The sequence below is a fragment of the Astatotilapia calliptera genome, chromosome 13 (genome assembly GCF_964374335.1).
Source record: "Astatotilapia calliptera chromosome 13, fAstCal68.1, whole genome shotgun sequence".
Taxonomy (NCBI): Eukaryota; Metazoa; Chordata; class Actinopteri; order Cichliformes; family Cichlidae; genus Astatotilapia; species Astatotilapia calliptera.
The window spans coordinates 25,155,558-25,177,922 of NC_137434.1; the positions used below are offsets into that span (position 1 = coordinate 25,155,558).

Here is a 22,365-nt window from a genome sequence, read left to right on the forward strand (position 1 = left end):
AGAAAAGAAAGGAAGGGATGAAGCTAGTGTTCGAGCTTGAGTTTCCTTAAGCAGTAATAGCAAACCAACTATTTAGACAGAGTCTTCTGTACAAGCCATAAGTGAGAAGAGTGTGTTGCATCAGTCGGTAGTGGAAAACCACCAGTTATCCCAGCTGTGGGTGGGTTTTCTGGGTCATTTTTGCTTGGTTCTAATTAGATAGTCATTAAAATTAATCTAATAACAATAGAATGTTTCTGTTTTGCATTGGGGTCAGCCCACATCAATGCAGTATGAGTCATGTGAGCTAACGCGAGAAGGGCTTTAACAAGGTTAACTAAATAAAATAATAATAATAATGATAAAATAAAAATAATAAAAAAATGCCTTACTAGAAATGTTAAAATGTGAAAGTTACCATAAAAGTTAAAAGTCGTGCTGACAAGAATGATGAAACAAACAGATCAACAAGAACATCTGTGGTCTGAAACATCAGCCTGTCAACTAGTGTCTAAACTTGCAAACATCCCTTAGACAAGTAAAAAGAGAGGAGTGGTCATTCAGATCAAATGGGGCAAAACCCCACCTGTTGAAACATAGTGTGGTTTTGCTTCATGTGAGTGTAGATCTACATTCAAAGTGCTGGAAAACAATAGTACAAATATAGAATATAGAAAATTCAGATAATCAGAGAGAAGCAGAGACACACACACACAAAAACCCTAAGGAAAGACACTTTTGATAATTAGGGTGTACACACAGCAATTGTTGTAGTCTAAATAATTTAAACTGTGGGGTCAACAGAAGACATCTGTATAAGGAAGTGACATCAAACCGAAAAGCTGCAATACTTTCTGTTGCCGACATCATTTATTTTCAAATAAAATGCCTGCAAAGATAAGGAATCTCTGTTTCACAGATCAAAAAGCCAGCACAGACACACAAACACACACAAAAGCTCCTTCACGGCAGTTTTTGAGGGCACAATCGTTGACTTTACCAGCACAGAGGAAATCCGAGAAGATTCCTTTTTTCATATCTTTCATCGGTGCAGAGCTCAGGAGTACTGTGATGAATGACAGTTTTGATCTACTTTATATAAATGCTCACACATCAGTGGCGTATGGTTGGATTGAGCCAAGAATAGCAGCCTTTCAGCTGTCATGCCATGAGCATTGTATTCCTAGTTATCGTTGCTGATTTTTTTATCTTAAGAGTAAAGTAAAAGTATCAAAGCTTAAAGTAGTCCTTTACATTTTGTCTACCACTGTTTTTAGAGTGCTTAAACATGCAGCTGTGAATATCCAAATGATCTCAACTTGCCTTTTCAGTCGTTTTTAAAGTACAGTATATTTATTCTACTTGCTGAATAGACTTCTTTCTTCTTGCTTGTTTAAGAAATGACTGTTTTCCTAATAGATCAGATGACACAACACAAATCTGTCCGTCATGCACTCTCCCTTTCTCCTAAATTGCTACCACACCATCCTGCACCCTTCTCCATCTTCAATTAGCGTCTTCACACATCACTTTCAAGCTGCAAACTCTCCTCTTCCAAAAATGAAAACATTCACATAAGAATAGACAGTTTAAACAGGTGCTATGGTAACATAATCGTCACTGGGGCAATTACTGCCTTATGCCTGACTAACAGCCATAAATCATTCTCCCTCTACAAAGAGAACGTTGTGGCTCTCCACTCCCATCCAATAATCAGAAATTGCTCCATGTATGGCATGACGAGCGGGTGCTGAAACAGCCCATTCTTCTGCTTGGTGGACAATATTTTGCTCTCTATGGCGACATTACTGGGATCCTTCAGCGAGCTTGATATTGTACCTGCTCTACACCTGTTAGCTTTAGCCAAGGGTTTCATCAGATAGTTGAAATAAATACTAGTCATCATCATAACCATAATCATAGTCATAAAAACCAGAGGCCTTTATGCTGTTGCCAAATTGCCCTGCCATCTGATTTACAGTCAAACTGGGCGGGGAGGGGAAAGAGATAGGGCAGGGAGGTGGATGGCGCCTCTGAATGGAATAAATACTCAAATACACACACCTGCAGACCACCCGTCTCTCTCACACACATATAACACACACACCTGGGAACTCTCACAGGCATGTAATGGGTGGGAATGGTCGTGAAGGAGGAACTCTGAGGAATTCTCTCGGGATTACAAAGGCGAACATTGTACTACCCTCACGCACAATATAGCAGCTGTGTAGAATGATAAGGAGTCAGAAGACGAATTAGCTTTCATATTAAAATAATCCCTCATGTCTAATAACAACAATATTCTTCATAGCGAGGCTACTGCATGCTCACAATGGTTCTTCTTTCTGGGCAGCAACTTGTTGAAAACAAATTTGAGTATTTGTGAAATGGGCCCATCATATCTGCTTGACCTGTCAACAGCCCTGAAATACATAGAGGTTACAGTAATGGACGCCAATAACTCCAGTGAGGAGGCCGTCTGTGTAAACTCAAAATCCTGAGCAGCTGTTCAATACTACAGGGGTGTCGTTGATGTTGCAAAAAAAAAAAAAAAAAAAGCCTGAAAATGTGAACGAAATTAAATGAAACTGCTACAGACCAATAGCAGCCAACTGTATTCTGATTTATCACAAGACATGAACATAATGAAATTACTGGGGGAATGAATACAGCTACGTTTATCATGCTGTTTTTAAGCAACAGGTACTGGAGTCAAAAGTATTAGGATATATTGAAGCAATTAAGTAGAAACAAAGAAGTCTATTTGAAAGTTTTATTTGAATTTGTCACCTGTATGTCCCAGGTCTGCCCTTTACAGCACAAATGATTAAAATATGATAGGAAAATGTAGTGTGAGTTTCTCATCTTTCTCATTTTCATCCTGTCCAGATATAAAAACAATTTCAAGCCTTGTTTTTCTTTTTTTACTCGTTAAACTTTTTTGAAAGGTGCATAGCATAGCTATTACAGTACAGTTTGCCAGCGGAGGCCACAACGCTGTCTTTACAGTACAACTGTTGATGCTGACCTGTGCAAAACTGAAAGGAGAAACACTGACGTGAGCAAAGAAAGCACAGAGGAAACACAAATAAGAATCATCTATTAAATGTTCAGCTTGGCCTCAAAGCAAAGATTTTGTGTTAGGTTGTGTTGATATCCTTTTATTTCTATTTCTAATAAAGTAAGGCTTTTTTCATTACAAAGTTATGAAGACGAATGAATATTTCAAGTATGCTTTAAAAGAACTGTCAGGCACTTAAGCAGTCTTAGCAGACCCATAAAGCAGAGAACACAGCAGTTAATGCTAATGTTCGCTTTAAAGCGAAGGCATCCATTTCTTATGGATAGCTTCAAAAATACACTGCTATGTGTCAGCCTTTGATGCTACAATTTGAAAAGTGACACAGAGATTAAGCTATTTACTTTTTAACAAAAGCAAAAAGCACCAGATAAAAATGTTCTATCCAAAATTGGCTTAAATATCAGAAAGCAACAAACGGAGCATTTGGATTTTTTTTCCATGCTCAGTGGATGTAAACTATATTTCAAAGTAGTGAAGAAGTTTTTCTTTACATTGTCACACATATGAGATTCTGTAACAAACTGTTCCTAAAAAATGCTTACCATGAAACACATTACATTAGCAGCAAAAACAGCCAGTAGTAGGTTCTATATGTGCGGAAAGCTAAGTACATATCCCGGGATCAGGTCATGCACTGAACTATCAACAGTCCTTCATCTTGGATACAATAATCAAAAAACAAGAAATTTCGAAAAAGGGCTGAACCACTTGTATGAAATGTAGAGTGCATTAAGTTGCAAAAAATACTGGCAGGACGAAGTCGCTCTATGGCTTTGTGGCGGTCTGCATTCGCAGTCGCCTCCTGGCCAAAGCTTCCTGTTTTTTCCTCTCAATCTCTGCAGCAGAGCACTTTCCTGTCATCTGGCTTGTGACAAAAACTGGAAAGAGGGAAGAAAAGTGAGAAAACTGAATGAAAAAGAGACAATGTCAGCTTGGTTGTTGCATGACCTCGAGCAAGTTTTCATTTCTAAACATTAAACGTCTGCTCATTTGGAAGAACAAAAGAACCCCAAAACATCCAAGTCCAAAGACAAATAAATAAATAAATAAAATCTGTCCACAAATTCATTGGCAATGATGCTTGCTGAGGTTTGGACCCTTGACAAGATCACAAATTAAAGCCACAGTGCGCAGTTTACTTGCTTGGGGGGAAATGGTTAATGTGCACATGCACCGAACTGTCAGTGATTATAAGAACAACATGTGACATCTGTTTTACTTGTGAATTGTCAGTTAAATATCCATTCTTAAAGCAAATTTGATGGAATAGCCATGGCAGACAAATGCATAGAATTAAACAAAACAACTAATGGGGGTGTATTCAGTTACTGGACATTTGACTGAGTCTATCAAAGCAAAGCCATTCTATCTAGTTTTAGATTTATTTGTGTTGTTTTTAAGAAAAAGTATCCGTACATAACACTCTTGGTGGCTTTTTCATTGACAAACATAAAATCCTGTCTTAAAATATTATTAAATTTTCAACCAATTCAAAATTTTTATTCCTATTATCTTTGAATATACAGTTTAGCACAAAGATTTTACACATTTTAGATGTTTAGATTATTCTCATGAGACAGTACTATCAGAGCCTGACTGGTGAAAAATTAATTCTTAAGCATAACAACAAGTCCAGCCATACAGCCAGAGTCATAAAGAACTGTCTTTTTGGCAGAAAGAAAACACATTTATTTAATATATTTTTCAAGGGAGACCTGGCCAGGACAAGGACTCCAGCAGCAGATGTTATGGCCCCCACACAGCACTGATCTCAGCAATAAAGAAGTCAATGTAGGATTGCTTGAAGAGACATGAGACACTGAGACAACTTAAATCCATAGAGGAATTGTGGCAAGCTCTCCAAGATCTTTGGAACAGCCGATCTGCCAACTACCTTGGAAAAACTGCATGCAAGTGTGAGAACTGGTGCTGTTTTGGTTCAGTTTAAAAAAATAATTATTATTTATGAATTATTTTGGAAAGCACGCCCACTATAAATACCCTAGCCTTTTATAAAGTCGCATACATAATATACTTTGATACAATTCGGTGGTAATTATCAAAACTTAGACATCATACCTTTGGTGCTTATGGCTGCTGAGTCAGATAGATTTCTTTTGAAAGCTGTGTGATGGCTCTTGGCGTTGTGTACCGCTCTGGCCATCACTGGATGTTGCTTCATATCCACATTAGCATTTCCAGCCTGGAAAGTTCCAGATGAATCCCCGCACTGACTTAATGTACCCAAATTTGTGTGGCTTCCTGGGAAGCTTTGAGACATCTGTGATTTTTTGTTGGCACCCTTCATGGGAACGTTCCATCCTTGGAAGTTCACAGTTTCATAACTAGCCCTTGGTAATGAGTTAGAACGAACAAAAGCACAAGGTGATTGTCTGTTAGTGCTGGCACCGACGTTCCCAGACCGAGTCATGTTGATGGGCTGCGGCCCTGTGGTTTTCCGTTGTCTGTCTACATCAATATCTTGTTTTTCTTGGCAGTTACCGGAGCTCACTTGGAGCGACTGACTGTTGGCGATCTTCTCCACACTGTCACATACCTGGTAGAGCAGTGCGTCATCATCCCTATCATCCCACAAGCTGTCTGAAATATCTTTAACAGAGTGTTTTCCTAAAGAAGCCCCTCTGTGATCATTAGTGACCTTGTCAGGTTGAGGTGTAGTGGATGTCTTTGCAGTTGCAGATTTCTGGTCAAACATCTGTGGCTTGGGTTGTATAATGGTGAAGTTGGACTTAGTGGAAACCTCTTTGGCCATCTGTGACCGCAAGTTGGGGTTTGGCTCTAATTTGAAAGTGTTTCGGTTGGTAGTCTTCAGTTTGGGACAGAGTTCCTGGAGTGTCAGTTTTGTTTCAGAACTTTTCACACTGCAGCTAGGCTTGCAGTTTAGGTTTGAAGGCTTGTGTGCAGGGATTGCATTTGCAATGGGTTTACGAACAGGGGTAGAGTGAGTAGTGTTTGTCTTAGTCTCAGACTGAAAGGTGGTGTTAGGATTGGTGTCATGTTGCTCATTGGGCTTATGGGTCATCGCCAGCAAAAAAGGGTCATTAAGTAATTCATCATTCTCCCAGTCATCATCAAAGTCATCACAGTTATTTGCACTACAGCTATTAGTTCCCTTTTCTTCAGCAGGATGTGCAGCTGTGCCAGACTTTTCAGCTGATTTGAGCTCTGATTGTTGGTCTTCGGATAAAGCTGCATTCACAGGTTGGCCTCTTATTTCCTGTGAACAGGTGGATACTGCAGAGCCACGGCTTAGCCATGCACTCTGAGTGGAGCAGTCAAACAGAGCATGCAGCTCTGCCTCTATCTGGTCTGGTGCCGATGGGTACTTTAGGTCCTTCAAGCTATCATGGAGTGACGATGGTTTCAGTTTTGTTTCAGAAGTGTTCAGACATTCATTAAGATTGATCACAAGGCTTTCTGAAGTTTCCTTATCTTGCTGCATGCTCTCATCAAACTGCCTGGCGAGTTTCATGAGGTCCTCCACACTGCTTTGCCTATGTAGACAAAAGGAAAAAGGAAGAAAGACGCTTATGAGCACCCATACAGGCTGCATATGGTGGTACATATTAACAATCTATAGGGACAGTATTTTGGTCAATATATTGATTATTCACCTAGAGGATTTCTTCCTGAGTCTTGGCTTTTGAATCTCTGGTGTGGCGGGCATGGCACTGTCACCGATCCACTGCAGCAAAGAGGAGTCAGTCCTTTCTGGTTTTACATCCTATAAAAGAAACAAGCACAAGGTTGAAGTGTGTTTACAGATATGTGCTAGAAAAGACTGAAAGTCTACCTATAATAAATAATAATTTAAAAAAATACTTTAATCTTAATAACTGTACAGTACTCTGTTTTTGTAACTATTGTCCATGATGTAAATATTTTTTTTCTGTAAAAATTGTGTGTGTTTCTGTTCTGTTTGTATATGTGCTTTTCTTCTGCTGCTGTTACAACCACATTTCCCCTTGTGGGACAATTAAAGGATTATTCTATTTTATTCTAAATGAAAATTATTATTATTTTTTATTTAGTTTGTGATTAATTATATTTACCATGGCATTTAGAAATAACCATTTTTGCCAAATATCAATATGAAAATAATAAAAAGCTGAAAAAACAACAGACCTTTGGAGCAATGCGGTTCACAATATCAGATATTTCCACAGCTCTAGTGTTCCTGAGTCCTGAACCCAAAAAACGTGACAATAACACACATGATAGAAATTAGCAAAGTGGTAGAGTCATGATGACTGAAATGAAAAGCACAAGCTTACAATTGAAATTAATCTACTATAAAAAAAAACCTATTCAGAAATCGTTTATGTTGCCATTCATTTAGAACCTGCTGATGAGATGTGCCAGCAAGTGTGAGCTGAGTGTCGGTGTTGTTTACCAGTATGAGTCTGAGTGGGAGATGTGGAATCCCAGATGATATCTTGTGAAGGTTCCACATCTCCTGGAGAATCTCCATTAGCCAAGCCGGTGTATCTGCTGCAACCTCGATGCTGGGGACTTTGAAAATCTGTGCACAGAGATATCAAGTGCCACATCAAATGAGCTAAAAATAAGTCATATTCAACTTGGTAACGTTAAATTTACTTGCATGTATTTATTTAGCACCGAGTCTTTAGTTACTTTAAACTTTATGTTAGACATATCAGTAAAGACAAACAGGAGAACAATAAAAGATGTATCGTGATGACAGTTCACACATGAACAGATTCTCTTAGTGTAGTCACAGTTAAAGCCATAATAATATTTATATGATAATTTCCTGAAAAAAATACTTGCTGAACACAATATAAAAACTGGGAAAATGTCTGGTCAAAAACTTGTGTTTTGAATCTTTCTATTTTAGCAGCTTGAGGAGGATACATAATGGTCATTTAAAGCCTTGTCTGATTTGAGTCACTGCAATATAGCATTACAAGAGGGCTGGCTGCATTAAAGGGCCATGTTCCAGAATGCACGCAACATGTGTTTGTCTAATTAAAACAATCCAGCTATGAGCAAACAATTATTTAGATGAGATCATGCATCATATCTTAAAAGATATTCGAACATGTGGCAACACTTTCTGTATATTCGGAATGCAGTTTATCCTTCCTAGACAGTCTCAGTACTTTACAACTGGTTAGAGTGGAATTAGTGGTGTGTCTATGGTGAGATAACACAGCCAGCTGGCATGTTGTCACTGTCAGTCGCTCGTTTTGATCACCTCATGGCCGCCTTTACTCTTCTGTGTATACAAACACTTGTTATGGTCTTTAGTTAAGCTCGCGTTGAGCCGCAGATCGTCGCCTATATTAACAGACACACAGCCTCACCTTTAGAGACGGGCGTCGTTGTCGTGTCAGGCATCTGTTTTGCTGCTTTCGTGTCTTGTGTTTTTTTGTAGCTGAGTTTGGAGACAGTCCTCCACAGTTCAGTGAACTCAGCATGCGTCCTCGCCTCTGACATGGCTGCACAAAACAGCGGCGGCAGCAGCAGCAAAGCCAACTCTGCGTTACATCGTTTCTTCAGCACTTTCCTTTGTGGCTTTCAACATTGCGGCTAACAATTTGCCTTCGAGAGATTCAACGTTTCTTTGCAGTCTTGTTGTGTTCGCTCGCTCACTCAAAGCTAGCCGCCATGTTTGCTTGTGACGTCACCAAACCTACGGCTGCCGGGTAGTTTTTTCGCAGCTCGTTTGACTTCTGGCAAAGCTAAAGCCTGTGACAGGTATGTACGAAATGATTTCTCCGTGTCCTGAAATATTCTTAATAAGTTATATTTCAGCTCTGTAGATATATATTTAAAAATCTACTGTATAAATATGATTAGGTTTACTGGCTAAAGTTCACCACTTCATTCTCCAATTTTAAATTCAAAATCTAGGCGAAGGCCTTCTCTTAATTCCACTATATTTACGTGTCATATTTAGTTTACTATTCTAGCATATAAAATACAATTAAGACTACATTAAAAGAGTATAATTGTGTGTCGCAAAGCGCAGATGGGCAAAATTAGTTCATCTTCTCACAACGAAAAAGATTATTGAAATACACCGAGATACTACAACATTAGAACCGCCGTTGACAGAAAAAACTACCCCTGAAAGCACACTAAACAATTCACAGCAGCCATTTTTATATGAAATTCAAGGCAAACATGAGTGGTACTAATCACATTAATAATTACATTGAAAACGTTGCTGTCTTTTTCACAAAATCAAGTTTAGAAAAAACTTTTGCCCTGTAGCAAAACCTTCTAACCTTCTACCATCTCTACTGTAAAATAATTCATGCCATTTATGTCATAATGTCTCTGTCCAAACTCCCCAGATCATGTTCTACTGAACTCCCTCAGGATGCATGGGAACAAGCCAAATCCACAGAGGCTTCACTCTGCAACCTGCAGGATCGCCAGGATTTGCTTCTCATTTTTCTGGTGCCAGAAACCGCAGGGCACCATCAGAGGTCCATGCCCTGACAGGTCAAAGCTGTTTTGGTGGCAAACACGATACTGGGTAGGTAGGTGGATTAATGTAGTTATTGTTGTTAATTGGTGTATTCCTTGTGGTAATGCACCAGAAATAATAATTCAATACTTTTGCCTCCTTGGGATTTAGTTTTACAAAAATGTAATTTGTACTCTGTCTTCTATACTATAAAATGGTATGCCCCAATGAACAAACAAAAGGGGGAAAAAGTCATGTTTTACTTCCTGGCAACATTATTCAAGGCATTGTGTTCACTTTTAGAGAGTCTTGAATAATGTTGCTCAATGTTACCATTGGTCAAAAACAGATATTACAAACAACTTGTTTATTTCAAAGGTAGTGATAGCCCAGAAAGGGATCCTTAAATCTAAGTTTGGAAAGGCTGGTTTAAAGCAGTACAGTAAATAAATCAGACAGCTGATTAGTTGTATCCAAATGTTTTTTCCAGAAATGTAATTAACCTTTTTTGGCATTTTTGGACCACTTTTACACTTTACACCTGTCTTTAGTCAAAAAAGACCATATTACATGGAGTTTGAATTGAAAATAATACACATAGTTATATTTCTAGACCTTAAGATCGAGAGTCAGGGAAACTATTAAATACAGTTTTTATTCTGGGCACAGGGCCATGCTTCTTTTGAGCCAAGGTGGCTGGTGGGTCAGGGGCTTATCTTTTGTTTTAGTTTGTTAGGGAGTCAAAATCCGCGTCCAAGATTTTTTCTCAGATGAATTTGAACTTCTAATTAAAATACATCAGTCAAATGTGACATAAACACTTGCGCTATCCAAACACGGACACTGCCTTCACACAGCTTTTCTGACCTTTTAGCGTTGTCTCAGGCTGTTTTTAATTCAACTTTGTCTTGATTATCATGTTTTTGCTTTTTGTGAGGGCTTTCTGGACTTGGAGGACTTGTTAAATATTCAAGACTTTCATTCAGGGCTGTTCTACATAGTTTTTACAGTTATTGTTACCTATTACGGTATTCAGTCCGAATGAAATGAGTCAGGTCTTGGAATTTGTTTGGGACTCAGCTAGGCCTTAGTCATATCCTTTCTAACTATATTTGGCTTTTTACTGAGTGAACATCAGAAATGTTGGCTTTTTGCATGCATACGTCATGGTCGAATGAATAATTACTTCAGTGGTAGCAGGTTACTGACGTACAAGTTGATGACTCCTGATTATTCATTATGTTTCTGAAACTGCTCCATGTTTCCACCATCATCATCTTCTTATCTCTGAAAGCTGAGAAAAGGAACTACGTGATGAATGGTGCTGTGTTTATTTAACCATGTCATGCGTGACAGAGTTTCCACTGAAAATGCTGCATGACTCCATTGATGAAAAATTAAATGTGTGGTTTAAAACAAACACACACACAAAAACTGGAAACTCCCCTGTTCTTATTTCTGAAAGGAAATTAAACTTCTGACTATAGACTGGTGGAAATTTTATTTTTTAGTCAATCACAGTTGATGCTTCTTCTTGTGAAAAACATCTATTTCACCAAAGTTGTCAGAGGTTCTGCTAGTGAGGATATGAACTGTCATCAATCAGTTCTCGTGTGTTTAACTCTTTTCTATATACTTGCAGGTTTGCAGAATGTGATTAGTTCAATCTTGATTTGATCTTATTCCTATTCTGTAATCCAAAAGCTGTCTTTCTGCTCCTAATTTTAAAACGTTAATGCAACTGAACAAATATTTTACATAGAAAATAAATGTGGATTTTTTTTTTACACATTTTGTAAAATTCTGCATAGCAATTTCCAAAATAAAGCACTAGATGGTGCTTGTATACCTCCTTGGTATTTCGTGTGTGTGTGTGTGTGTGTGTGTGTGTGTGTGTGTGTGTGTGTGTGTGTGTGTGTGTGTGTGTGTGTGAGGAGTAGAGGGTTGGGAGGGGATACAGTAACTAAAGTCAATATAAACTGAATGCAGATTTTGTAGAAAATATACACTGAGTTGCTGTGGTGCTGGAATATTATTTAGTTAAAACACACACACGCTGCAGTGAATCACAATGCTTGATTATGCTTGATTCTGCTTTGATTGTTTTCATTTGGAAGCAGTTCATCAGCATAGGGAAGCCAATCAACTGTGTTTCTTTGATTTAAAGCCAGAAACTGTTATGAACAGACGACCTGTAGTCCTGTCTTCGACTTTCCCTGTTAAAACATAATTCTTGTTCCATCAAAACATCAGCAGATATTCAGCCACCACTAACGATAAGATGCATGTTAGATGAGAACAGCTACAGCATATGTCATCTTTGGGGCACGCTCATTTCATTTAGCGATTTTAAAGTGCCAAGTATTTGTTGTCAACAAATGTGAAAGTTTAAAACATTCTTGTGGCCCAGATTGGTCAGCTTTGTAAAAATGGTTGTTTACTCATTAAAAAGGCAAACCCTACAGTATGCTGCACAGGCAGTCAAAACGTGGATTGCAAGTGGATTTCTTCAATGCAGCTGCATTTAAAATATTACACATTGTTAAAGCTGTGTAATAAGTCTGATTTTGTGTGTGTGTGTTTGGTCAAAAAACACCTAAAAGAAATTTGAGAAAACCTTTGATTATAAATTTCTGTTGTGTAAATTGTGAAAAATAGTACTTTCTCAAATCTAGAGAGCAGAATGTAAGTAATATTTGCATTTCCTCAATGAATGTCTGAAATAACATTTTCGTCTGTTACCTAATCCATTTGAGCACCCTTATCTAAAAAGAAAAAAATTGTCTGTTGCGATGCCACACACTGCACACAGCATACAGCACATTTCTGCCTGTAGGCCATTGTCATGTTAGTGGCGTAGCTGCTGTCAGTGTTAAAGAGGTTAACTGGAACCGCCAGTATGGATGTAACAGTGATTTAATCAACAGTTAGCTACGTTTCATGCCTCTCTTTAATGCATTCAGCTAATCTTGGGGGTATCCCCATTGCTCTGTGAAGCGAGCTGTGTCATATCACGCTGCCACGAAAATCCACACCCGGGGGGCGCCGTCTCCTGCCCATCTAAAAGTCACTGTAACACCCTCTGTCACACTGAATACTAGCATTTCTCAGAAGTGATAGTTAGACTGGGGAATAAAGGGCATGGACGTGTCAGCTTGAATTTGAATATGAGGCATCAGCTTGCCTTGTGTTCTTTACCCATTCTGTCATCTCTCCTCCCCCTGCAAGCTTTTTCAAGTCGTGTAACAGCAAGAAAAAAATAATTGCCAAAGCCTGCTAAAGGAGACGAGAGGAAGAACATTTTAGTGTGGATTCTATAAGCCTTGTCTCATTCTTTCCCAGAAGTCTGTCTCCTCAGCTAACTACCTACCGCCTTCTATTTATTGGTTACGCCTGGGTTGTTTAGAAGCAATTAAGGAGCTAATTGTTGAGATTTCTGAGCACTGGGTATTATAGTAAAAAGTAAAGAGCTAATGGCTAATTGCCCAAGCAGCTGCTAGTGTTTATGAAGGAGGAGCAAACATGCCAGGGGATCTACCAGGCGTAGACAGCAATGAGGACAAGGAAGGGCTTGTGTGTGTGTGCGCGTGTGTGTGTGGGGAGGGGGTGATCATCATTGCTGTGGATCCCAGGGATGGCTCACACTGGGCAGCTGCCAGTTGAGTGAGAGACGGAGGAGAATAAAAAGCTCAACTCAGAAAAGTGTCTGCATAAATAATAATCACCTCTTATGGCCTCTGGTTCTGCATCTCCAAGGAGTCCATTGTGGCTTCTGTGTTTGTATGTGAAGGGTATATCACAATGTTTATGCCACCCCCTTCATCCACCCACACCCTCCAACTTTTCTGCCAGACCCCCCCCGTGGGCTAGCAGTGCCTCATGGATGACAGTTAGCATGTGGCAGGGCTCTCTGAAGTGGAAGGGATCCAGGATGCTGGCTTTCTGTGCCAGCTTCACCAAGCTGGGATTTCACCCATTTCACAGTGTCTGCCAATGGCAGGGACTGTGAATGAAAGCATTTGAAACAATGCCTGGTTCTGCAGCGTCAGATCAGTGGGCTTCAGCAATGGTTAGATGCAGCCTAAGGTGGCTTGGCTTCTATCTGAAAGAATCCCAGCAGCCCTTTTGGTCACATGAGGCGAAAAGAAAGTGCTAAAGGGCATCCAACTGCACTCTACTCCAGCGGTAGATTGTTGAGATGAAGAGGAGGAAGAGTCGAAATGATCATCAAAGCGAGGCAGGCATGGTTGCATTTTGATTTGGCTTTCTTGCTCTGTTTATTTCAGAGACTGGTATTATTTCAGGACTCAGAATAAGTTAAACATTTACTTAGCAGGCTTCCAGTTCCTGTCAGGAGCAGTAAAAGCAACAAGGTTAAAAAAAAAAAAGGCTTATTGCTAAAACTATAAAGTGAGGTCTTCAGGATGGCCTGCTCTTTGAAAAACATTTCAACAGTCAGTCCAATGACAAAGACATCATCAGTATCACCCAACTATCTGATTGACAGGCAATCTTTAGAGTGGCATGGAGAAGGCAGGGATTATCTCAGCAATACATTTATTTTAAAATTTATTATTTTTTTCTTCCTTTTTATTAGGCTAACCTCCAAAACTTAATATCTGTAATGAAATAACATAATTTTAGTATATCCAATTAACCTCTGTCTCGACCCCCTTAGGGCTTCACTTAACATAGATTCAGCTAAGGTTGTCTTGACTGCAGCTTTGCTCTAGGTGTTACAGTTTAGGTGCAAGACCTTTCTATCCTGATCTCTGTATTCACCATTTATAGGAAATATATTGCATTGTGGTAAACTTATCCATATGTGCTCGGTCATGTAACATATCAAGGCAACATCAAAGCGGGACCCATTAAGACAGAGCAGCAGTTGTGGAGGAAGGCTAAAGCAAGAGAGTACAGAGGGGCGGTGTGTCTGCGTACAGCACACTGTAGCCTACTTTGACTGCTCATTTATTCTGTTTATAATAGCAAAGGCGATGATAAATGTCCCACAGAGTGCACATGTGCTAAAATATTCATCAATTGGAGCCCCCCTAATTTGTGGAGGAGGAAAACCAATAAATTCAAATGTGAGCGGCAGTCATATTATATTTATATGAATATGCAAGACCACGGGTAGGACATTAAGATTGATCTGATATGTATGTGCTTTTTAACCAATTCTAATATAATGCCTTGTGTGAGATGGACATGTGTGAGAGGAAGGTGGGAAACAAAGTGGGCTATGCTTTCATGAACTGCTGTGATGGAAATTCAACCACATCCTTAATGATGTTTCTGAAATTTCAGGGTTAAATCTTGAACAATTGTCACTGATTAAAGGAAAAGTGGGAGACTGCTCTTTTCTCTTCATTTTTATTTTCAAACATATATAACAGCAGAAAAGCTGCCCCACTGGTTAAACTTAATTTGTCATTATTATGGCATCAGACATTAAACCACATGGCTTTGAAATGCTACTTGATTAGTCACTTTTCTCCAGAGCTGCACAGAATTTTTCTCACCATGCAGCCTGCGTAGGTTTTTGAATTTTCTGTTTCTCCTGCTGTATCTGCTGATATTTTTGTTCTTTGCCTTGTCCTTTGTCTTGTCTGCTCTCTTTTCTTCTCCCTCTGTTTTTCTCCCTGTGTGTGTGTTTTTTTCTCACCCTTTCTGCTCAGGTGTGTGTGGGCCTGGAGGAGGATGAGGGGGAGGAGGGAAGGGGGGGTTCTCTATGCTTGTACCCTGCAGAGCCACTCTCTCCTGGGGTAAGGATGACAGGAAGTCAGCCAGATGGCACGGAGCAGGTCTGCAGCATGTGACCTCCTCTCTGGAGAGGCAGGAAACGAGGAGGAGAATAGGGCGGAGTGAAGAGGAGGTGGAGGAGGCAGCATAAGATTAAGAAAAGGAGGTGAGGAGATGTAACAAAGATGCTGAGCCAAATCATCCTCTTATATATCAGTGTTAGCATTTGAGCATAGTAGCATCAGGAGCTTGTGAGTTGCACAATATATAATATTGTAATATAGAAATCAATAATATTTTAATAGATTTAGGCTGTTTTTTTATTACTGAATGATGCTGCAGTTTTGTTCAGCACAGAGCCAGTTCTCTTAAGCATAAAATAAACAAGTTCATACTAGTTGTAAATGCTTTGTAGCCAAAGCCTTGCATCACCTATTCTTCTGTACACTATGGCAAAATGTGTAAGTTACGTTTGATTCTCCAGAATTAACATTACAAAGTCATTTTTCATTTTGACTTTTATTATTGTTATAAGTATCTATGAGGACATTTTGACAAGTCAAAATTACCGTTAACAATTATATGTAATCCAGTTTTGACCAGTCACAAATATAGCTACAAATATCTCAATCTTCATTCATGAGTAACCAAAATTCTTGCAATGCTTCCCATTGGAAAACGGTGGCAGTTGCTGCTCCGGATAAGATAGCTGTTAATAAGATAGTTAGAAAATGCCATGAGTTAGACAAAGCCTTATCATCTAGGAATTTGTGGGAAGTGAGAACTTCATCCATTAGAGAGTTGTGGTAGAAGTTTGCAGCATAGTGCACATACTTTATCTCCAGAAACACTTGAGAACTTAATATGAAGTCTGGATGATTTCCAAACTGATCACTCATTCTGGAGTAAAAAAACGTGTCAACAGCAACAGAAATGCTCAAACTTGAAAATGTTGAATGTTTAAACAGATTCCCCTCAGTTTGTGTCTCCCATTTCTCATTTTCTGCAGCTTACAATGTTACAATGTTACCCTGAAATGGTCGTTACCATTTTTGAGTGATGTTGCATTGCTGTTGTACGCTTCACAGACCAAATTGTGTGCAAGTTACATAAAGGCTTAAGCTAATTAATTGTAACTAATATTATACCGAGTAGAGACCGTTTGTAAGGTCATGCTATTGTTACTACTAAATTTGTGGTATTTTGAAATCCCTAGTGGTCATTGTCATTTTAAACTGTCATTCTTATCTTCATACCCAAAATTAAAGATATTCAGTTTTAATATTTAACAGCACAGTTTGACTTATAGAACTCTATAAAGGTCCCAGAACTATTTTAAAACAGTTGTTGCAGTAGATTCTATATGTGCTAATAAGTCCCATGAAAATGGGCACTGTAATTATTTTAGTCAGTTGTTCGTCTTTCATCATTATCTTGGTACCATAAACAGTCATTAACGCAGTAAATATTTATTAATATACACAATCAAATGGTCCCAAAATGCACAAGTAAATAACTAAGAATTGATTAAAACTATAGATGTTTGCAGAAAGTATATAAAATATGTGAATCTCTGTGTATGTAAGCTGAAATAGTACTTTTATAAGTACTCTAAACTTTTCATTTGAAAACAGTGTATTGTTGTGATATTTTTTTAAGTGTTGCACAGGAATTTAGAATCTGTGAGCTCAAAATCTATGAATTTGATTGCAAATTATATATGTGACTGCACATACAGATAACAGAAACAATACTGGAACTTTTATTATTGCTTTTTAAAAAAAAACTTACACAGAAATGTAAAAATCCTTGGTGCTGTTCGCACAGGGGAAAAATTTAGGAAACAAATATACTATAACTCAAACATCAAAAGCTAATTTGCATCTGCTGTGCAGTTTTCTAAATTCAATCCTTTCCAGAGTCTGTACGGCAAAAACTGCCAGTTTGGTGACCTGAAAAAGACACAACTTAATTTCACCCAGCTGGAAGTCACATCACAAGTTAACAGCTCCAATTTGGTATTGATCTCCGGAGTGTAAAAGGAAAAATAAATTGACAAATTTCTCCACTTATTATTATTAACATTCCCATGCACTCACAGATTTGCTCATCACATTGCACAAACTTCCATTTCATGCACAACTCCCAGTCTGCCCCAAACCAACCCCGCCCCCCTCCCTGCGTTCCCCTCCTGCTTGGGGTTGCCTTTGATCTAAATTTGGCCTCAGCAGAAGATGTACACAGTCATTTTCATATGGAGGCTTTGAACACACTGATGGAGGGCCCGTTGCCGCTGCGTTCACTTTTATCCTCCGAGCCTTTTTCCCTTGGAACCCTGTGAGCATATGGCGAACATCCCTCACCGGAGTTTCTTACAACAGGAGGGGCCGCCCACTCTTAGCATCTCCTATTCCCCGGGTCCTTCCATCACCCTGGGTTTAGAGATGTTGGGAATTAGTTACACTAGTAGAGCTTTAGCAGACGACGCTTACGAGGCAAAGTTAACAGACACAAGAGGCTTTTAAAAATCCAAATGTCAGTGAACCTGAAAAATGAGCAACATAAAGATAAATGTGGTAAATTGATATCTTGATCTCACCCACCTGCTCCTCTTTCCTCTGAATGAGTTTCTGTGTAGGCGGCCATCCAAGCGAACCAACAGATGATGCATAAGTTACAATATTAAATATCTTCAATATAAGATTGGAAAACTAGATTTGCCTATCACATTTTTCATTTCTGTAAATGTGTTCTGGGACATGAAGATCACCTTTCTCACTCTGTTCTTTCACTTTGCTGAAACAGAAACCTACCCATTGTTTGCTGACACAGAGCTACAGTCTTTTGGTCTACTTGTCTCGAACCGAGTAGCCGTCATCTGCTGCCAAAATGTCCGTCAAGAGACAACGACCAAAGCAGATCTGCTGTATCACAGGCTTGTCGTCAAAAGCTCAGGCTGAATGAATAGCTTTTGAAAAACGATGTTCCCTTGATGCTCTCGGAGAGCTCAGTCAGAGATTTGTTTCTCCGGTGAGGGCATGTGTGGTAGGACAAAGATTTTATTGTCACCACAAAGCACTAATGAAAATTTGGGGTTTAATTGGGAGAAAGAAAGAGAGCAGCGCATTCCTACGAAAATAGTCAGAGAAATTAAATGATTACTTTATAGCTCTTTAAGGGTTTCTTGGTGAGATTTTTATCAGTGCTGCAGGCACTTTATGGTGTTTTTGGACTGAAATTCACAAATATTAACAGATTAAACAATAAAATAGCAATTGCATTTGTAATTACAATTAAAATGTAATTAGCACTGCCTAGACAGTCATTTTATATCCTTGGTTTCTGAGGACAATGATTTTCATCTTTCAATTGTTGCATCCAGTCCTTGTGAGAGCTGTTACACTCAAAGTCTGTGAACAAAAATACATGTGTTCTCCGGAAGGGATACTGCATTTATCTCATTACCATTTCTTAAATGTTTACAGCCATTGTCTTCCTTTACAGTGCAAACACCATGCTGTCGGGGTTGTTTTCCTGCTTTTATCTTAAATACATTCTTTCCAGATTGTTCAGCCCTAGAAACTGGTAATTACCATATATTATCACCTCCACAAGCTCCACCACTAGGGTTGCCATGTTTGAGGTAATTATATCACTCCCAAGTTGTCTGTATAATCACTTAACAGAAGAAGCAGCCCTGTATTTGTGAGAGCTTTGACACAAACATGGAAATGTTTAAAAAATGTTCCTTAAGCCTTAGGAGGTGCACAGAATATCTGAATATTTGAAATTCGTCTGGGCATTATTGCACTGATTCCTGTTCTCAGTTTGTCCTGAGGCATTAACAACGTGCTCAGTGGAGAAAAAAAAAGTCCTTGACCACAACAAAAGAATTATATTGAGGAGATATACAGACACGGGCAATAATATGAGCAACCGAGATTAGCTGGGAGGATAGGTTTATTTACTTTCAACACACGGTTCAATTTAGAACTTAGGCCTATGTTTAGTTACAAATTCTAAATAGAAAATTTTGCCTTATTACAAAATCTTTGGAGCTGTCAAATGTAATGACACTAGAATTGGAAGATAAATTGCTTAATCAACTAAAGAGCAGCTTGGGAGTTTAAAGGTTTAGTTCACCTACATGAATTATGTCTGTTCTTTTGAACAGTTTTTACCCACTGACACCACTGTTTCATTGAGGTGGAAGTAGAATTTTGGGAGGCAGATACTTCACAATGTGACCAAATAAAAAACAAAAGTCTTGTGGGTCAGGACATGTTTTATACTTAGATGGTTCCTAGTTTAAAAGAATGACTTTTAATTTGACCTGAAATTCTGATGCATTTCCTCAACAAGTTTTCTTGGTTATCTTTTTTCATTTGCATCACTGGAAGGCTTCTATACTTTTACAGGCAAGATGTGATGTTCAGCAGCAAATGTTTTTCAAACACAGTTTTGGACTGAAGCTCTAGCGTCTCTCTCTATATATCTATACTTATAACTTAACCTCACTCCTACCCGTGGCCCATTTGAGGGTTGGAGATTGTAAACAGCACACCCATGTTGAGACACATCAGACTTTTTCTGTGCACCACAGACATCATTATCATTCCGGCGCTTATTTCAGCTGACTGTGATATTGTGCTGCGTTTCCGTGTTTGGTGTTGTCTGTTTCCATCGCGCCAGCTGTTGGGTTATTTATAACTGTGGTTGCTGATCTAAATGAGATAGTAATTAGGTAGCAATGCTTTTGAGGAGACATCCATGCCTTCTCATCCATCCCTCCTTCCCTCCCTCCTTTCCTTCCACCCACCCTCCTCTCCATTCCTCTATTTTGCCCTCACTCTTACGCTCTCCCTGCTGTCCCCAAGCATACCAGGAGACAAGCGGGAGATAAAGGGGAGACTTGACTTCACTGAATAATTGAAGGGGTTTTTACAAGTGTAACAGCTCACTGTCTGACCCCATAAAGGCACCGCACAGGGCCTTATCAGAGCTTAACAGAAATGCTCACATGCACATCCACACAAATACACATTTGATGTCACAAGGCCACAGGCAGAGCCAAAAAAAAGAACTGTTTTTGACTGGCTGTAGCAAGCAGCATCATACTGTTAACATGCCACTGACATGCTAAACCATCACCTTATACCTCTCCAAAGAGGAGAATAGACATGAGCTACTCTTGTGATTTCAACAGACATCAGACCATCCCATCCCCCAATCTCCCTGTCATTACAAAAGAAGGCAGAAACATGCCTGTAAGCTGCATTCCCCCTACCCTTCCCAAGTGAGCGCCCCTTTACCTCATGCTAATTTACAACTTTCAAAGCTTGTAAACTTTATCTAATTATACACAAGTCGATAGACTCCCTCACCCAGCTTTTTGGCAGGTTGCAGTGTTAATTTATGAAAAACAAATCTGAAATATGCAGATGTCTTTTGTTTGAAGCAGCTGTTTGGTCCTGTTGCCAGGTTTCAATCAGGTCGTCTCTAGGGATCCCTGCGTGTGCGATCTGTGGCCAAGGCCCCCGTTTGATGTCTGACAGGGACGGAGAGATGAGGCATAAGTGCGTGTGCTCACCCGCATCTACAATAACTGTACATGGTGTCCACACACTTAAACAGCATGCCATAATAAAATATTATAGCATATTTCTGGTCTTTTATCAAATAAATAAAGTGTGGGACTAAATCAAAAATACATCTTTCTTGAAACAGTTTTGTGATGAAAGGAAACTGCTACAAACATCAAGTGGCTGCAATGAAACACGTCTTTGTAAGTGTTTTTTATAATTCACGTTCAAACTGCTATCATGCAAGTTGAGGTGTCTTTTTTGACCTTATCGACTCTTGCCTGTATCTCCAGCGGACCCAGCAAAGTAGAATGGTTTCATTTTTACTTCAAAGTATGAAAAGTCCCATTTGTTTTAAAAACTGAATTAGAGGATATGTTTCAAAGCTGAAGAAACGGAGAGATGCAAAAGATGCTAAATTTTAACCATCGGGATGCCATGGGACATTTACATCGACCGTGTTCTGACAAACGCTGTCAGCCGAATTCATTGCTAATTTATGGCGCTCATTAACACACACAAAAAAAATCGGCGCAATTATCATTTATCTTGATATATTATTTACTAGGGATCATTTTCCTGCTTGGTTGGGGACTGGGGTGAGAGAGATAGAGGGGAGGAGGAATGAGAGGAAGGGGGCGAGGGAGGGAGGACCACAGGGGTTTGGAGACAGCTGGCGTGAGACAGGCAGAGAGAAATATGGAAGACAAGAAAGACAGTGTGATGAGGGTGTTTGATGTGATTAAATGTTATTCAAGGTTTTTTATATAAAAATCTTATAAAAAAAACCTGAATTTGATGTGTGCCTCACTCTCTTACCACTGAGTCCATACGTGCAAATAAAATGCTTTGTTAGCACACAATCTGATGCCTAAATATGGGCTTGTGTTGCATATGATCATCATTCACTTGTTTTAGGTGCATTGTCCAATGCAGCTCATACAGCAGCGATCACACAATGCCACAAAATGTCCTGCTAGGAATATGAATTAGGCCGATATGATTGGTACTATGTTTAATAGTTTAATCTGAATTATTTATTACTGCATTCATTTTGACACAGTTTTAATTACTAGGTACAGCCAGTATTGGCAGCCTAATGGGAGTTTGATGTGGAAGCACATCAGCTGACTTGCTTTACAACTAGCCCTTTCTACTAAACAGAGCTAAAGGTTTTGGTGTCTCATTTAAGTATAATCTGCCAAACAGTTAGAACCACATTTTGGATATCATAGGTAATAACAACTGTGTGGCTTAATGTGTCCCAACATCTTTCTGTAGATGTAGATATTTTCATTTGTAAAGATGCATGCCACAAACAAGTAAAAATTGTGAACTGAGATAAAAACCTAGATTTTTTTTCCATGTCAGCACTCATTCGCAGCAATGCTTTCTGTTAAACTCTTGTCAATTCTTCTTTTACTTTTCCAAAAGACATGCAGATGTCTTTTTCCAAAGACATGCAGTTTGTGGGGATAGGTTAATTGGATAATCCAAATTGCCACTAGGTGTGAATG

General features: G+C 39.1%; 1 protein-coding gene and 1 long non-coding RNA gene across 2 annotated transcripts in view; one reads left to right on the plus strand and one right to left on the minus strand.

Moving 5' to 3' along the window:
• Positions 1–2,738: 2,738 nt before the first annotated feature.
• Positions 2,739–8,787, minus strand: etaa1b (ETAA1 activator of ATR kinase b). The gene is made up of 6 exons (XM_026189898.2): positions 8,410–8,787; positions 7,476–7,604; positions 7,208–7,266; positions 6,697–6,806; positions 5,141–6,576; positions 2,739–3,939 (listed from the first exon to the last, which is right to left on the minus strand). The coding sequence occupies exons 1-6, from the start codon at positions 8,540–8,542 to the stop codon at positions 3,827–3,829; spliced, it is 1,980 nt and encodes a 659-aa protein (XP_026045683.1). The 5' UTR covers positions 8,543–8,787; the 3' UTR covers positions 2,739–3,826.
• Positions 8,667–22,365, plus strand: part of LOC113034829 (uncharacterized) — a 100,830-nt gene continuing 87,131 nt past the window's right edge. Inside the window, exons 1-2 of the long non-coding RNA XR_013900872.1 lie at positions 8,667–8,803; positions 9,406–9,590. This is a non-coding gene — a long non-coding RNA (uncharacterized LOC113034829). The remainder of the gene's footprint in view (positions 8,804–9,405; positions 9,591–22,365) is intronic.

Bases quoted from the DNA above. Each gene is read 5' to 3' on its own strand.
- etaa1b (XM_026189898.2), bottom strand. From the start codon at position 8,542: ATGTCAGAGGCGAGGACGCATGCTGAGTTCACTGAACTGTGGAGGACT. The intron at 7,605-8,409 runs GTGAGGCTGTGT...CTCTGTGCACAG, and splicing joins AACGACGCCCGTCTCTAAAG to ATTTTCAAAGTCCCCAGCAT. The intron at 7,267-7,475 runs GTAAACAACACC...TTTTGGGTTCAG, and splicing joins TCCCACTCAGACTCATACTG to GACTCAGGAACACTAGAGCT.